Source organism: Ovis aries, chromosome 7, assembly GCF_016772045.2.
Source record: "Ovis aries strain OAR_USU_Benz2616 breed Rambouillet chromosome 7, ARS-UI_Ramb_v3.0, whole genome shotgun sequence".
Taxonomy (NCBI): Eukaryota; Metazoa; Chordata; class Mammalia; order Artiodactyla; family Bovidae; genus Ovis; species Ovis aries.
The window spans coordinates 79809673-79828022 of NC_056060.1; the positions used below are offsets into that span (position 1 = coordinate 79809673).

An 18350-nucleotide genomic window follows, 5' to 3' on the forward strand; every position below is an offset into this window, starting at 1 on the left:
TTCTAATCTGAGCTTTCAAGATTTTGTAAGTGTCCAGGTCTTAGTACTAGCTAAACCCTTGTAGTTGTTGTTTAGTTTCTAAGTCATGTCCAACTCTTTCATGAACCCCTGGACTGTAGCCCACAAGGCTCCTCTGTCTATGGGGTTTCCCAGGCAAGCATACTGGCATGGGTTTCCATTTCGTTCTCCAAGAGCTCTTCCTGACCCAGGGGTCAAACTCATGTTTCCTGCATTGGCAGTTGGATTCTTTAGCACTGAGCCACCAGGGAAAACGGAATCCTTACAGAAAGGTAATAATTTGTGAAGAGTGATCAGATTATAGAGTTCATTTACCATCAATGAAGACCAAAGTTGATAAAGTTCATTTACCATCAACAGAAACTAGATGTCCATCAATGAGTTATTAACAGACCCAATTTATTTCTCCATCGTGGGGACTTACTCTTCTTTCAGCCTCAGGCTTCATTCTGAAAAATGCCACTTGGCATATTTCTGCCTGGTTATTGAATTTAGCCATATCATCTTTTCCTGATAAATAGCAAGGACTGTGAACTAAAGATACATCCCTTTCGCCTGGGAGGCAGAGTTTTGCATGACCATCAGTGAATGAGTGAGCTGTCTTGCCCTCCTTTTGGTTATCTGTATGGTACTCCAGCTTTGTCCTAAAGGTTGTGGACACTGGGGTACGTGGAATGGTTTAGACCGTGAAGTGAAGCCACATGGCATTGATTGATTTTCTCTGCCATGTACCCCAGCCCATGTCTGGTTCCCTGTTTGACAGAAGCTGGAGGAGACCGGGGATACTGGGGTGGGAAGGAGCCCACATGACATCCTGTGGGCCAGAGTCTTTGATAGAACAGGGGCCATGGTTAAAACACCAATTTTGGGTTCTCTTTCTGGCTCCAACACTTGGTGAAGTCAAGTGAAGTCAAATCAACTGAAGTCAGACACCCACTGAGGTCAAATGCCTCCCTCCCTCCCCACCAAGCCTCAGTGCTCAGCTGGAATAATAATCTCCCCCTTAAAGGATGGTGAGTAAAGGTTAACTAAGTCTGTATATTACTTAACCAATGCCTGACTAAGTGATAAACAGTAAGTGCATGATAAATTGTAACTACAATGGTATTTATTACTATCATCATCTTTGGTGGGAAAATTGGGACTGTAAAGAATACGCCTGCAATGCAGGAGACTGAGTTTGATCCCTGGCTTGGGAAGATCCCCTGGAGAAGGGAACGGCTACCCACTTCAGTATTCTGGCGTGGAGAATTCCATGGACTGTATAGTCCATGGGTGGCAAAGCGCTGGACACGACTGAGCGAATTTCACTTTTCACTTTCAATGATACTGCTTATAGTGAGAATTCCTTAATTAGGAAAGAATTTGTAATTGTCACCTTAAGCCAAAGCATCTATTAGGAAGCTTCTTCTTAGACCTTTCCCCCACTCTTCCTTAACTGTTAAGCAAATATGGTAAGTCAAAGAGAAGTCTTTTGGTACCTGTGATATCTGTAAGTGGTATCTGCAAAAAGTCCCCAGTAGGGGGCTCACTTCTCATCTGGTGCCCAAGGGGTAGATAGGAGGGAGAGCTCTCTCTGAAATTATGTGGTACTTTTTGCCTGATACATTTGACCTTTAGCAACTGCTTTTGTGATTCTTTTCACCTGTGTGTGCTATGTTGCTTCAATCGTGTCCAACTCTTTGTGACCCCATGGACTATAGCCTGCCAGGCTCCTCTGTCCGTGGGATTCTCCAGGCAAGAATACTGGAGTGGATTGCCATGCCCTTCTCCAGGAGATCTTCCCAACCCAGGGATCGAACCTGAATCTCTTCTGTCTCCTGCATTGGCAGGCGGGTTCATTGCTACTGGCGCCACCTGGGAAGCCCTTTTTTCACCTACCAGTGGTTAGTTTCTCTATCTAGGCTACACTCTGTGAAGGCAAGGGCTTTCGTGCCTGTATGTCATATCTATTAGAGAATTTTGCTTAACATGTTTGATTGCTTCGGAGAAGGATCCAGCAGAAAGGATCTTCATCAATAAAGACAGAATCGTCACTGTCATCACAGCTATCAGCTACCTGTATCAGCTCTGTGTTCTCTTTGAGCATTGCCATAACACTGTGAGATAAGTGTTGTCGTCCTTGTCTTATAGATGAAGAGTCAAAGGCCAAGAGAGAGGAAGTAACGTGTCCTGGTTCACAGCTAGTAAGTGGTTCATTTAAGTTCAGTTCAGTCACTCAGTCATGTCCGACTCTTTGCAACCCCATGGACTGCAGCACGCCAGGCCTCCCTGTCCATCACCAACTCCCAGAGTTTACTCAAACTCAGTCCATTGAGTCGGTGATGCCATCCAACCATCTCATCCTCCGTTGTCCCCTTTTCCTCCCACCTTCAATCTTCCCCAGCATCATGGTCTTTTCAAATGCGTAAGTTCCTTGTATCAGGTGGCCAGAGTATTGGAGTTTCAGCTTTAGCATCAGTCCTTCCAATGAATGTTCAGGACTGATTTCCTTTAGAATGGACTGGTTGGATCTCCTTGCAGTCCAAGGGACTCTCAAGAGTCTTCTCCAACACCACAGTTCAAAAGCATCAATTCTTAAGCACTCAGCTTTCTTTATTGTTCAACTCTCACATCCATACATGACTACTGGAAAAACCATAGCTTTGACTAGACAGACCTTTGTAGTAAGTGGTAGGGCTGAAGAAAACAATTTCTCTGGGAATACAGTGCCTATCTTTTGGGCCACTGTTCTTTGTGTGTAATGAAGGGCGATGTCAAGTTTGCTAATGTTTGCTTCCACTCGAGTCCTTCTTTCCACTCCTTCTTCCTCTGAGTAGTTTCCAATCGCATGAGTATGGGGTCATGCTGAGAAGTGGTTTCCAGGCAGGTACAACCCCCTTACTTTTGTCAGAGGGGCCCAGTCACCTTATTTTTCCATGGTTGGCCCCAGTTATGTCCGTGAGGTTGGCATATAGGACAGGATAGCTGGGAGAGAGCTAAAGGTGCCAAGGGAGAAGCTGAGACCAGTGATCATTATCAAAGATTGATACCATGGGCTTTTTCTAAGAAAATGGGACATTCTCCATCATGGTCAGGTGGTAATACTGACAGAGTGCCTGCCAACCTTTTTGATGTAATTCTGTGTGAAGGCCATCATGTCTCAAACATGCATAACAGGTTGGCAAAAGGCCTCGTGACTGATTTTGCAAATAAAGTTTTATTTGAACACAGTCATGTCCATTTATTTATGTACAGTCATCTATGGCTGTTTGCATGCTCTAACTGTCAAGTTGAAGAGTTGTGTCAGAGACTGTTCGGCCTACAAAGCCTAAAATATGATCTGATTCTTTACATTAAAAAAGTGTGCTGGCTGCTGGTATATGATTGTTGCTTTGCTGTTACTCACTCGCTAAGTCTTGTTGGACTCTTTGTGGCTTCATGGACTGTCGCCCACCAGGCTTCTGTCCATGAGATTTCCCAGGCAAGAATCCTGGAGTGGGTTGCCATTTCCTCCTCCAGGGGATCTTCCCGACCCAGGGATTGAACCTACGTCTGCTGCCTTGGCAGGCGGATTCTTTACCACTGAGCCACCAGGGAAGCTCGTATAAGATTGAAGGAGAAGCATTCAGGTGGGATGGTGAGTAGAAGTGTGTCTTTCTCACATTTTGTGGCCTCTTTCTTAGAAGTAGGGGCTGTGTCTCCTGAGATGTGTCCTGACGTGCCCTGGGAAGCCTGTATTAGCGTAAAATTCTTTAGGTGGCTCACGTAGCACTTTCACCTCTCATGTGAGCTTTAACATCCTTTCCTGTGCATGCTCTCACACGTGGGTTGCCCAGAAAGCATCCTGAGGCTTGGCCTTCATAGGTGGGAGGGTAGGGAATCTTTTGTATACAGAAGAGCTTACCCATGTAACAGCATGAGCATGGTCTTTGGTATCAGGCAAGTCTGTGGATGTGAGAATTGGACCATAAAGAAGGCTGAGCGCTGAAGAATTGATGCTTTTGAACTGTGGTGTTGGAGAAGACTCTTGAGAGTCCCTTGGACTGCAAGGAGATCCAACCAGTCAATCCTAAAGGAAATCAGTGCTGAATATTCATTGGAAGGACTGATGCTGAGGCTGAAGCTCCAGTCCTTTGGCCACCTGATGCGAAGACGCCGGGAAAGATTGAAGACAAGAGGAGAAGGGAACAACTGAGGATGAGATGGTTGGATGGCATCACCGACTCAATGGATATGAATTTGAGCAAGCCCCGGAAGATGGACAGGGAAGCCTGGTGTGCTGCAGTCCACAGGGCCGCAGAGTCAGGCACCGCAGAGCGTCTGAACAACAGTGGAACTGGCTGCTTCCTACCGAGAGGCTGGGTGACCTTGAGAAAGTTAATAACTAGCTACCCTGAACCTTGATTTCCTTATTTATTAGATAAAGTTGTTAATGCCTTGCAGGATTTTTCTGAGAATTCAGTGTAGCTAAAATGCCTGGCACACAGTAGGAGCACATAAATTATTGAAAACCCCTCAATGGACTACCTTGATGTATTGTGTTAACCACTTTCCACATGATTTCACTTGGTTTGATGAGAAGTCACATAGACTTGAATGATAACTTGTCTGGGTCTGGGCTCTGGAATGGACAGCAGCCTCTGCATGGGGCCCCTGGGGCACTTCCCCATTAGAGTTTGATGAGAGATTCTGAGTCCAGAGAGCTTCCACTCACACCCCTGGGGAGGTTGGAGTGGGATTCTGTGAGCCGACTGAGTGAGTACTCTCCTCCTCGGCTCTCTCTCTCCCACAGGCAGAAAGGCCATCCCAGTTTCTTTTACACCCCAAACATCCTTCTTTCACGCTCAGACCCTGTGACGCCAGGTTTGGTTTCTGGCCTGGGGACTGTTGACGTTGGAAAGGTTCCACCGGGCAGCTGAAGTTTTGCAACAGCTTATGACACTTATGCCTGCAGACTTATCCTGTCTCCTTCCCTCCTCCTGAAGGTTTTGGTCCCTGTTTTTAAGGCTTTGTCGTAAGCTTATCTTGGTCAGGGTCACCCTCTGAGTACGTGGCAGGGTCCACAGCAGCCGGTTTGCCTGTTGAACTTCTGTTTGATTCTCGCCTCCTTTGTACCAGGACTTCTTCTTGCAACCAGGCAGACAATGCACCTGGTGGCGAACATCCTAGAATTCGACAGCGAGCATCTTCTCCTATACACACGTTGGCCAGAAACTCTGCTTTTATAAGAAAAAAAAAATCTTGCTGAGATTTTGGTACCAGGGACTAGTGATCAAAGAATTTCTTCTTATAACTAGATTAAAAAAAAACCAACTGTAATCACTTACATGTTAGAGAAGAGAGTACAGAGATCCAAGAAATGAAAAAAACTAGGCTTCATCTCATCTTTCATCCATATCTTAACTGCTTCTAATTTTGCTATATGCGGACATGTTCCTACAGCATGTGATTTATAAAAGTCTTTTTTCCCCTCTCTCTCTTTCTGTGTGACAAAATTCTGTGCTTTCTCCTCCGGGAATATATTATCTCTCAGGGAATGTGGTCGTGTGAGCCTTCACTCTGCTGTTCGTCCAGACGATGCCCTGAAGGCATGTACTACAGCCCTTTTCCTCTTTCCTGGCCTGGTACCCACAGGCGGCCACCTGTGAGGTCATTTGACTTCTCCCTCTCCCATCTCTTTCTTTCCTTTATCTCCATCTTTTCTAGTTAACGTCGTGTTCTGATCTGACTTCAAGAGGCCCCAGCACCTGGCGCTGTGGGTTCAATTCAAATGGACTGTGTCTTTCCTTCCTCACCTGTTTGCCTGGCAGACCTTCCTTCTGTCCATCTGCAAATGCAGCAGCTGCTGGTAACTCTGCTCTCTGGAGACCAGCCACCAGCGGGGACACAGGTGGAAATGCATTTCTTATACGTCTGTCGCGACCGTGACCCCCACCCTCCTTGAACGTGAGCGTGTTTGCCTCAGTCACCATCCGAGTCACAAGTAAGCTGTTTTCAGCATCCTGTCCTGACCTGCCAGGGTCAGAACAGTGCTCTCCTAGGCCTACTTTGGGCTCCTTGGTCACCTTTTGGATACTCTTCCCTTCCCTGGAAGCTCCTGTCGGGGTGGCTGCTCCTAGAACTGGGACTTAGGGTCACAGAGGCAATAGCACCTCCTGGCTGGATCCCCCACCCCCTAAAACCAGCGCTCTTGGCCTGCCCAGAAACCGCGGGGTGATGTAATGACCTGAGGCCTGGAAAAATAAACAGTGTTCAGGGAAACCAGCGGTAGCCGTTGTAAGCAAATACCCCACAGCCACCTGGAGACTTGCGCATGACGTGATTGGAAGGAAGAATGAGTAATCCACTAACGTTAGCAGCCGCAGATGGGGCTGGGCTGGTGTGCATTTAAAATATCTATATAAAAACAAATCCTTGATGTTTATTTCTATCACTGGCCTTCTGGATGTCTGCCCACGTATCTTCTGCAGGTGTCTTGGTCCATCATGGCCAGTAGAGTAAGAGCCAGGGGTGGGGATGGGTGGTCATTCTTATGACTTTCTCTCTGACAACAAAGGCCTTTCTTAAGTTCTCCCTTTGCTAAGAGGATCTGAAACACATTTGGAGGCCCCAGAGCGCCTAGCCTCACAGTCCGTTTTAATCTTGTTTTGAGATTAGTTTTCCCAGTCGCCTTGCTCCTTTACCCCATGTTGTCTGTTTGGAACATAGCGGTGCAGTGTGACTGGGAGGGGTCTGGAACTTGCTCCACTAGCAAAGATTTTATTGAGTTTGTATGCTTGTGGTTTTAAGAGCAAACCCACCGCATCCTAATGTTCTACTTTTGGCCTCTGCTGCTGGAAAAAAAAAAAAAAAAAAAACAACCCTAATCGAAGGCCCTGCTGAGATAATTGTAATTGACTTCTTCCAATTGTTAGAAGTGAGCTGCCATCTCTGCTTTGGTCTGAGCAGCCTCATTCTGTGTTTATTTATAAGACTTTGGAAGTAGACAGGGTATATAGTTTATGAGCACACCCATATGTGCAGCATTATTGTTTGGAGGAGAAGAGTGAAGTTATGATACTTTATTTGACAAATTAAAAAAGATCTCTCTTCCATCTCCCCCTTCCACAACCCCTCCTTCCTGCTCACCTGAATTTTTATTTGCTGGCTCTTGTCCTTAAAGGAAGAGCTTGTCGGGTCAAGGTCAGCGAAGTTAGTGAGAAAAACTACAGAGATGCCAGCTTGCCGCTTCTTAGTACTTGTCATTGCAAAACCACTGTGAAGAGTTTCATGTTCTTTTTGGTGGAAGGGTCATATGAGCATGAGTCAATTGAGATGGCGCCTTTTCTAAAATTCGAGTGGCTGTGAGTCAGTGATGCTTTGGGGAAAAAGTTTAAAAAAAGTGCCTATATGCTATATTGGGACAGTCCATCCTAGAAGAAGTATCTTCTGTAGAATTTAGATCTTGTTTTCCTCCAGTCCCAGAGAGAAATTATTTAGACAGGCTGGTTGGTTTGTAATTTTCCCTTACGCCTCCTGACCCACAGCCCTTCATCTGAGCACCGGGCCCTATTTACAGAGCCTACTGCACACACACCTGTGAGTGGGTGTGTCGGGGACACGAGGCGGGCATTGTTAGTTTTGTTTGGCGGGGGTGGGTTCTAAGCCACAGGCAGCTAGACACAGTATGGCCGTGGCGGGAGTGGGGGTTGGGGGAGCGAGGCCTGGGGGCAGACCTGAAGGCCCCCCGGCAGGCAGCCTCGACCCGTGCTCAGCTGCTTCCTGGCTCTCGGGCTCCCCTGGGGTGGGGGAGCCTGAGCGGGCCCCGGCGCTGAGCGGTGGGGGAGCTCTGGCCTGGCTGTAGGGTGGTGGGCTACGGCGGCGGTCGCCTCTAGTACGCCTGCTGCAATTGCCTTTTTAAGAGATGTATTGTTGTTGTTCAGTCGCTCAGTTGTTTCCGACCCTTTGTGACCCCATGGACTGCACCCTGCCAAGCTTCCCTGTCCTTCACCATCTCCCAGAGTTTTCTCAGACTCATGTCCATCGAGTCGGTGATGCCATCCGACTGGGAGCATTCCATATGTCATGGAGCAACTTGACTTCTAGCAAGACAGAAGAAGCCAGTTACAAGCCTGTGTGCTTGTAATCGGATGTGTATGGGCTCGGATCAAGCCCATAACCCCTGCATTAGCAATTGGATTCTTAGCCACTGGACCATCAGGGAAGTCCACCACTGCTTCATTTTAAATGAGAAAAAGGAGCCCAGACTAAGGGCCTTGCCCAGGGCTCCAAGCCCATCAACAGCTCTCACGTCAAGACCTCTGTGTTGTTATTCAGTTCCTAGGTCGTGTCTGACTCTTTGCGACCCTGTGGACTGCAGCACGCCAGGCTTCCCTGTCCTTCACTATCTCCCAGAGTTTGCTCAGATTCATGTTCATTGAGTCAGTGATGCCATCCAACCGTGTAAGCCTCTGTCATCCGTCAGATTAAAGGGTCATTTGGAGAAACCTATTCCCATGGTAGAGGTGACCATTTTAAATTGCGTGTATTCTGTGTCTGTTCTCTCTATGTCTACCCTTGCTTGATACACACCCGAGCACAGTTTCAAGGGTTGACTTTGTTCTGTTTGTCAAGGGGTCTGCTTCTTCCCTGCCCTGGCAAGACCTCTCCTTTTCTTGGCCACTGTCTGTTCCAGAGGGAGCTCTGAGGAATGGTTCTGTGGGTTCCCCTCCTCTTGAGGGGGTACTTGGAGTCCCTGGATGACTCTGAGACTAGGGGATTGATGACGGCCAAGTGACAGCTCAGTGCTGGGCATGACGGGAGGACAGAAACGCGCTCACAGGTGCTGAACCACATGTGGCCAAATAAATAGAAAGGGCTGCTCAGTGGTGTCCTGCGAACTGTCCGAGGCCATACATCCTGCAGCATCTCCTCCCTAGAGACCGCGTGTCCAGTCCCAGGGCTGGCTCTTCGGAAACAGGAAGTCAGTGCCTTCAAACCTGGTCCCTCCAGTCCCTCCTTTTGTTCCTGCAGTTTCTTCGTCAGCCAGATTCTCTGTGAAAGTCCCCAGAGCACACGCCACTTGTGCCAACCCAGAGACTCCTGAGGCAGGAGCCACGCAATTTCTTACGCCTCTGGAATTTCATGTTCTGGAATTTCAGGAAAGGTGGTTTTTTGTTTTTGTTTTTAACAGACAGCTTGTTATTTTGTGTTATCCTTCAGCATTTCATTCATTTTTGATAAGAGTCTAGGTGGGTGTGAGGTATTTGAAGAGGTTTCAGGGTAATTGTAGACGAAACAACGCTACTGTTTTCCTTGGTATTCTTGGCCCAGTGGGACAATTCCTTTTACAACATAGAGACACTGCTCCTGTTTTTCAGGCGGGTACCATGTATTGATTTTTCCTTTAAGAAAATCTAGTGCTGGATGGTCTGAGGGTTGAGTGTGGCATCTCCTAGGATGAGTCAGAGGGACAGGTTTTCTTTTTCTAGACTCTGTGATCTCATCCCTCCCGAACCCCCGCTCCCCGCACCCCCCACACACACTTGGCAGTGACTCAGCGGTGGGGGCCCATCTCTGAAGAGTCAGGGTAGCACAGAATCCTGCAGCTGGGGATGGCACAGCAAGTATTCAAGTAATAGCAGGGTTCTTGGGCTGTATGCTCTGAGCATCCTTTACATCTGGGTCTCCATGGTTCTCCTATGAGTGAGGTGCTGGGGCTCAGGGCTGGATGTGGGGAAGGGTCAGGAAGGCTGCAACAGGGCCCTTGCCCTTAGGAGCTTTCAGTCTTAAGTTCCGGTGCCCAGGGTGAGGAGTCCAGGAGGGGAGCAGAGGGAGGCCTTGGTCTAGGTGGGGCCCCCCAGGGAAAGCTCTGGGGATGGAGGAGGCCTGGAATGAGGGTAGGTTAGGATCTCGTGGCTAGTTCTTTCTTCTTGCTACCTCTTATGAAACTTTTCTGACCTCTTCCTGAGCCTGCCATGGGGCCAGCGCATACCCAGTCCCGGGGGCCAGGAAGTCCCTCGACCCCCTCTGCATCCTCTCTGAGCCCCAATCTCCTGTGTTACCCCGGATCCCACATTAGGGCTGAGACCGCAGGAGCACTGATCTCTCTCAGGACATTGTTGTCGGCCCTGTCCGCAGCCCGCTCCCCTGTGTGTAGTGTAGGTGGTGCTTGGTCGAGGCAGCCTGAAAAGCTGCCTTTAATTCCCAGCTGATCCTCCCCTCGGAGGAGAGCTTCTGGTTCTTTCTCTGGGAAGACTGCATCATTCACTGAGGCCTCTTTCCCGATACATGTTTCTGAGACCCATGACTCTTCTCAGCTTTTCTGTGTATGGTTTCCTATAAGATAGGGCTTTTTTCCTGGTCTCATTTTTCATAGGGACCCAGTGATGACTAATTTTAGGGGCCAGCTTGACTAGGGCACAGTAGTCAGTTTGGTCAAACACTAGCTTGGATGTTGCTGCAGAGGTATTCTTTTAGACATGATTAACTTTTATAATCAATTGACTTGACGTAAAGCAGATGACCCTCTGTGGTGTGGGTGGGCCTCATCCAATCAGTTGAAGGCATTAAGAGTGAAACTTGAGATTTCCTGGGAAAAGAAGGCATGCTGCCTCCAAACTGTGACATAGAAATCCTACCTGAATTTCCAGCCTGCTGGCCTGACCTATAGATTTTGGACTAGAGACTGCCCCCATCACTCTTACCTGAATTTCTAGCTTGTCAGTTTGGAGCCAAATCTTTGAGATAAATCTCTCTCTCTCCACAAGTATAGCCATATCCAGATATATATATTTTTTCTTTTTTCTATTGGTTCAGTTTCTCTGGAGAGCCCCCACCACTACTGATGCTCCCTGATTGCTGCCTTCTCTCTCCTCCCGTCTCCCTCTGGGTCTCCATCACTATATGGTTCCCCAGCTCTTTCTCCAAAGAGTTCCAGATGTGCCTGGCTCGTCAATACCTGCTCACTTGGGTGTTTGGTTACGCAGCCTCCCAGCTTTTCTGTCTGTTCCTTCCTTCAGCAGCTTCTCTGGAATGCAGCAGCCAGAGAGAAAGACCAGCCCAAGGACGTGAAACTTGAATCTTTTCATGTTTATGTTTGTTGGACACTTTTTTTAAAGTAAAGAAAAAAAAAAAGAAACAGATGATAAAGAAGAAAATGTTCCTAGAAACAAAGGATAAACTGTGGGCTAAGATGAGATGGAGGGTCAGCTGGGGGTTGAAATTGTCCACGCTCTCCATTGCTCCTAATTACCGTGGGTAAGGCACAGAGGCAGGGACTGGCCGTAGCAGGCAGGGCTGTTTTCCACACTCCTCCTGTCTTGGCTGGACAGCCGAGAATCTGCACCCTGGACCTGCAGACAGGGTTTGTGTTGTCTGGTTCAGCCTGCTCTCTCTCTCCTGGGTCCCCCTCCCTGCCCACCCCCCACCCAGGCGCAGTCCTGCTCTGCTCCGCTGCTGTGTGATTGGTGGCGAGGGCTGTGTGCTTTCCGGTGGCAAGAGCTGGACCGCGTTGTCATTCCTTCCCCGGGCTGCTTCTCTGTCGTGTTCTTCTCTCAGGCAGCCGGAGGTTTGTGAGTGAGAGTGAAAGGACCCATTGCCAGGTGGGGAGTGAGTCGGCTCTCACTTGTCTGCACTGTCTCGGAATGAATCAGAAGGGCTGAGTGTGCTTGAGCGCAAGAATGTGTGGTTAGGTATTCCCGAGTCGCCCTGAACAAGGCCTGCCTGTTTCCTCTCCCCCGATCTTTATGTCTCCCCAGTGTTTACAGATGGTCCCAGCCCATTCTTAGAGTTATCAGGCCAGACCTTCTAATCTTCTCATCTTTCCCTGAACTTCCCTGAGCAGAGACTGAATGTTTCAGAGCAGTGAGTGCCAACTTCGGAGGAGCTTCCTTTCTGAACCAGTGGTCAGACCCTTGAAATAGGTGCCCTGGCTTGCATTCTGGAAGGTGACTTCTTCACAGTTGTCAATTGTAAGATTTGTTTGGGAGTGACTGAGAAAGGCAGAGGGTAGCAATGGCCCTGAGGGTGGAGCTGGCTTCTGGGTCTTCAGATGCAGAATAAGCTTATGCCTCTCGTTATGTATGAGGAGTATTTGCATGACCTCTGGAGAAGCACTAAAGGAATAATTGATTGATTGATTGATTGGTCGAAGGGTCCAAGAGGGCTGCAATGCTTGTGGGGTATATAATACTTATGGGATCATTTGATCAAGGGGATTCCCAGGGGGCACAGTGGTAAAGAATCTGCCTGCCAGTAGAGGAGATGCAAGAGACTCAGGTTTGACCCTTGGGTCAGGAAGATCCCCTGGAGGAAGGCATGGCGACCCACCCAAGTATTCTTGCCTGGAGAATCCCGTGGACAGAGGAGCCTGGCGGGCTACAGTCCATGAGGTTGCAAAGAGCCAGACATGACTGAGCAACTGAGCATGTGCGCACACACACTTTGATAAAGAGCTGAGCAAGCCTGAATGTTTCAGTTATCTATTGCTGGGTAACAGACCACCCAGAAACATAAAGGCTTACAGCAAAAATAATTTTTTCTTTCTACGGTGTTAGTGGTGGTTCCCTGATGGATCGTGGCTGCACGTACTCCTGGACTTGTCCGACTGGAGGGTCACCTGGGCTGGGATGTCCAGGATGACCTCACCCTTACACCTGGTGGATGGTGCTGGCTGTGGTTGGACCCCTTTGGTTTTCTTCCATGTGGCCTTTCATCCTCCATGGGGATGGACTGGCTTCCTTATGGAGTGGTCTCAGGGTGGACTGCAAGAAAGGGCAAGTAAAAATTGTAAGGAGTCTTCAGATCTAGATCTGGAAACTGTATACTGTCACCCCTGTCCTTTCCGCTGGTCAAAGCAACTCAGAGTCAGCGTGGAGGGTCTATTCAATGGCGTGAATACAAAGAGGTACAATCCGCTGTTATCATCTTGTAACTGTCTACCATACTGAGTAAAAGGAAAACGTATGTTAGAATAAAAATCAGATTAGCCTATGGCAGTGAGAGCTGACATTTAAGAAAGATGAAGGCCATGGCCTGGGAACAGACTGTTTGGGCTAGAATGTAGGCTCTGACACTTCCTCACCATTGACCTTGGGGAAATCACACAGCCAGTCTGCTCAGTGACTATACTATTATTATAGTAACACTTATCGTAGAGGCTAGTGATGAGTTTGAGTTAACGCAAGTGCCCAGTACTGAGCTGGGCACGTAGTAAACACTCAGAGAGCAATTAGCTATGATTATTCATGTTACTGTCTGTCAGTGGTGGGTGAGTTACAGATTTGGCTTTAGGTGTTCTGGTTCGGAGGCAAAGAGGGAAAAATACGGGAGTATGAGGTCCAGAGTGCGCTCTAGCGGAGAATTGTTGGTTCAGAAGAAGCAGTGCTGTGTCAAAAGGGTAAGTATGGGTTTTTACACATTTGCTTTCGAAGGCAGCAGGTTTATGGCAGTCTGCAAATGGACTGGCTAGAAAATCTTCACACCATAAAAATAAATGTACTTTCCCCTAAAAGCAAATGATTAGAGGCAACGACCTCTGTCTAGAGTTCAACAAGACAGGCTTGATTGTCAGAGCCCTTGACCAGAGCCCCAGCTCTCCTCTTGCCTGGCTGAGTGAACCTGGGAAAATTCATGAATGTCACCTGGTCTATAAAGTGGCAAAGGGACTTCCCTGGTGTTCCCGTGATTAAGAATCTGTAGGGGACATGGGTTAGATCCTTGGTCGAGGAACAAGGCAACTAAGCCCATGCATCATAGCCCATGCGCCAACAACTAGGACCCAACACCGCTAAATAAATAAATCCATATTTAAAGAAAGTAAAATGGGCATAATAGCAGCACCTACTTCACAGGGACAAAGAGATTAGGCAAGTGAAGTCCTTATTCTACTGCCTGGCACATGCTTCTCAGTGAATATTTGCTTTGACTATTATTAGTATAAAGAGGATTTTAGGGGAGATTTTCTCTCTGTTGGAAGACAAACTCTCCGTGTTTTCTTTGCAAATGGTTAGTACAGTGATTATAAACCTTTCCTGCCTCTTTCTTAGAGCAGCACTTGGACTTGCAGAGATCATCATAAAGTAATAAGCAAGCAAGCAAACAAAGAAAAAAGTAATAAAGTAATAAACCCTGCGTTTAGCCTTTTCTCAAATTCCACTGCTAGTCCTCTAGTTTTTCCAAATGAGCGCACGTCATCGTCTGTATGCTTTTATTCTCCGTGGAACTCCGTGCAGCCTCTATGGAAGCGGGCTGCAAACATCTCAGAACAGCCTTCAAGGACATCCAGAAATCTGTCGACAGCCCCCAGACTACGGGTTCCCACCTCTCCTGGACTGGCTCCTCTCCACATCCCTGCAGTCTCAGGATCCCCGATGGTGTGAAGTCAGGCCCATCATTTGCTCTGTCCCCAGGGAAGCTTTCTCCACCTCTGTTCACATCTCACCTTCCATCTGATTTACGGCTTTAGAATGTTGGCCTGGAGGATCTTATAATTTAAAGTCTCTGTCAGAGGTTGTTACATGAACGCGGGGCCAGTAAAAAGCTGTTTTCTTTTGGTTTTGCTCATCTGTCACTTTTTTTGTGTGTGTGGCATGAAATACGAGGTAGGAAAATAAAGTTACCCACTTGGGGTTGGGAGAGCTATTGAAACACTCTTGTGTAATCCTCTGGAAGGTGCCAGGCTCCATCCTAGCCAGGGGCCTGATTCAAAATTCTGAGTCTTCAGGCCAGGTCTCCCCAAAGGCCCCTCTCTCCAACAGTTTGTGTCTCTTCCCTAAGCTGGCTCTAGGGGCAGTTCTGGTGGAAGTTATAACTGGGTTTAGAATCATAAGTCTATTGTCTGTCAACTGTTCTAAACTGCTGTTCATATAGCCAAGGAGATTCTGTTCAATTTTGCTATGTTTGCATTATGAAAACAGTAATTCCTTTTTTTCATTTTCCATATCAGAATTATGTTTTAATAGCAAATATGTATATATACCATCTGATATTTTTATGCCCTTAAGGAAATATTCCCTCACCCTGCAATGAGAATTTTTCAGCATCTTTTTTTAGGAGACCAGAAATCATTTTCCCGTCATCTGACTTTCCTCTAAGACAGCATTGCATCTCTGCACACCTACAGTCCACTTCAACATTTGTCTGGTTCATATGTGTATCATTAACAGAGCCCATTATTTCAAAGGGTTTGGCTCCATCAGAGTTCAGCTTCTGTTATTTTCATCCATTTGTTCAGTGAGCAGGATGAATCTCCACATTGCTGATGCCAAATTCCTGGCTCTCCGAGTGGTATTTTTGTAACACACTGTGAAAAAGTCACGGGATGCCCAAGGTGATTCCTGTCACATTCTTCAAGAGGAAAGTTGTGGATTACTGTTCATGAGAGAAATAAAGTGATGATAAAGTAAATGAATAAAAAGAGAAATAAGTAGATCAAAAACAGTGGTACAAGTTTATGATATGGTCCCTTTTATTGTTAAAAAAAACACCAAACCTCGTGTGTGCATATGTATTTGCTTGTGTGTGCATGCAAAAGAGAAGATCCAGGGTCGGTAGAACTTTGGTGGGATTAGAGATTCTTCAAATATTTCTCTATAATGAGAAAAGAAACCCAATGCTATTTATTTTTAATAACTAAAAAACAAACCAAAAAACCCACATAGTATCAACAAAAAAACAGGAAAGGGAAGTCGGGCAGGTTGACTGGTTAGCGGCCATGGGGTTCTAAAGCCCCCGGTGCATGGGGTGCCTCAAGCTGGGCTTGATTCTGGGAAAGCTAGGTTTGGCTGTTCAGACACGCTGGCATGGTTTCTGAGGCCTCTGAGTGCAGACACCTTCCTGTGGGAAGGTGTGTTGTGTAATGAAAGCTGCTACTGCTGCTGCTGCTGCTAAGTTGCTTCAGTCGTGTCTGACCCTGTGCGACCCCAGAGATGGCAGCCCACCAGGCTCCCCCGTCCCTGGGATTCTCCAGGCAAGAACACTGGAGTGGGTTGCCATTTCCTCTCCAATGCATGAAAGTGAAACGTGAAAGAAGTCGCTTAGTCGTGTCCGACTCTTTGCAACCCCATGGACTGCAGCCCACCAGGCTCCTCCGTCCATGGGATTTTCCAGGCAAGAGTACTGGAGTGGGGTGCCATTGCCCTCTCCGTGTAATGGAAGCAGTGTTGTGTAATCAGCTCAGCTCCATTCAGCCTCCTTTGTCCGGCTCTGATGGAGCCCTGGAAGGAGTGGGTTTGGGCCTTGGGTTTTTGCTCTTCTTGGGTGCTGGGCATCAGAGCATCTTCCCACCCTGAGGACAGTGACTGTGGCCCTGTCCTACAGGGTCTGGGTTTGGGAGAGTGTCCACACACATGGGCATTCCTGCCTCAGCTGTCAGCTTGCAGGGCTGGAGCCAGGAGACATGAGCAGGGACTGTTCTGAAAACAGTCAGGAGATTCCACTCCCAGGCCAGCTGCAGCTCCGATGAGGAGTAGCCCTGCCTCTCTGGCTGTCTTGCAGCCGCTGGAGCCTACCGGCATGAATGCTACTGCAGCCTGGCTGTGCGAGGGCCAGAGTGAGGTGCTCTGCTTCTCCAGCTCCTCACTCAGGGCTGGCGTGGGGACCCAGCTCCCCTTGGTGATTCACCAGTCAGCCATCATCAGTTCCTGGGGGCCAGGCCGGGTCCTGGCAGGGAAAGCATAGGAGTGGGAAGTCACCACGGGCTGTGTCTTTTCTTGCAGAGAAAGTTCACTCGTGTGACCAGGAGCGGCAGAGTGCCCTGGAAGAGGCCCGGCAGAACCCCCGCGAGGGCATTGTGATTCCCGAGTGTGCACCCGGGGGGCTCTATAAACCAGTGCAGTGCCACCAGTCCACTGGCTACTGCTGGTGTGTGCTGGTGGACACCGGGCGTCCGCTGCCGGGGACCTCCACACGGTAAGCCCCCGGAGCCCGTCCTGCCCCTCAGATGGACCCTTGGGCAGGAGAACCAGCTTCCTGTTAGGCTGGCGCCTCACATCTCCTGGATTTATTGTCCTGGCCGGGTGGGAATTGAGACACTCACGGAGCAGCATCTCTGCTCGTGGGCAGATGAGGTCCTGGTGGAAAGACCTAGATCTTTGATTCTGGCCACAGGGCTGGCCTTTTCTAGCTGGGTGGCCTTGGGGAAAGGAGGTAATCTCTCTGAACCTCAGTTCACTCAGGCAGATTATTGCCCTGCCTGAGTCACTGCGTGCTATGGGTCAAAAAGATCCTGTGTGCAGACATAAGGGAACACCACTCTACTTGAGTAACTGAGATGATGTGGCAAGATGCCTGAACATGTCTCTGTGGGGACGCTGATGCTGGGATTGCCCTGTAGCTAGTGGACAGTGCGGGAGCTATTTTGCCACCAGCTCTGGGTGCTCTACGCTTAGAGACCACACAGATCATTGCTAGTGGTAGGGGCTGAAGTCGGCTCAGGTTCCAGCCCCTCCTTACCCCCTGCCTCTCTCTCTTCTCAGCTACGTGATGCCCAATTGTGAGAGTGACGCCAGGGCTAAGAGTGCGGAGGTGGAGGACCCCTTCAAGGACAGGGAGCTGCCAGGTAGGAGATGACACTGCCTCTTGCTGACATCCTCACCCCTTCCTGTCCCACCACCCCCTTGTCGTGCAGAAGCAGTGCCCGCCTCTGGGTCTGTTTCCTCATCTGTAAGCTGGGGTGGGGACGGACAGTGGGCAGGGGCATGGCAGGAGCCACAGGATCGGCATCCAGTCTGGCATTTGTCCCTAGTTAGTCCTGAACCCTTAAACACATGGTTTCTCCTCCTTGCTCTTCCCTTTTTAACCTTTAAAATGTAGTCCTTGGCTTAAAGGGCTTCCTAGGTGGCGCTCGTAGTAAAGAACATTAAGAAACGTGGGTTCAGTCCCCTGGGTCAGGAAGATCCCCTGGAGGAGGCCATGGGAACCCACTCTAGTATTCTTGCCTGGAGAATCCCACAGACAGAAGAGCCTGGCTATGGTTCATAGGGTTGCAAAGAGTGGGACATGACTGAAGCGGCTTAGCATGCACACACGTTGGCTTAAAATCCTACCCTCAAAAACGCTCCAGTTTTTTCTCTAACCTAGGGTGATTGGGTGGAGAAGAAAATGGCAACCCACTCCAGTATTCTTGCCTGGAGAATCCCAAGGACAGAGGAGCATGATGGGCTTCTGTCTATGGGGCTGCACAGAGTTGGACATGACTGATGCGACTTAGCAGCAGCAGCAGCAGGGTGATCGGGACAGTGATCTGGGGGCTGTGGACCCTTTTCCCCAGAAGCTAACTCTCAGGGACAGGCTATTCTGCGGGGCATGGTAGTGTCGGTCACCAACTCTGTAGAGTGCCTTTGCAGTGACCCTTGGTGGCCCAGAACTGT

General features: G+C 48.6%; 1 protein-coding gene across 4 annotated transcripts in view; it reads left to right on the forward strand.

Moving 5' to 3' along the window:
- Nucleotides 1-18350, forward strand: part of SMOC1 (SPARC related modular calcium binding 1) — a 144661-nt gene that overhangs the window by 107939 nt on the left and 18372 nt on the right. For all 4 annotated transcript variants that reach the window (XM_027971960.2, XM_027971961.2, XM_027971962.2 and 1 more), the window contains exons 8-9: nucleotides 16698-16890; nucleotides 17457-17539. In XM_027971960.2, coding sequence (XP_027827761.1) covers nucleotides 16698-16890; nucleotides 17457-17539 — 276 coding nt within the window. The remainder of the gene's footprint in view (nucleotides 1-16697; nucleotides 16891-17456; nucleotides 17540-18350) is intronic.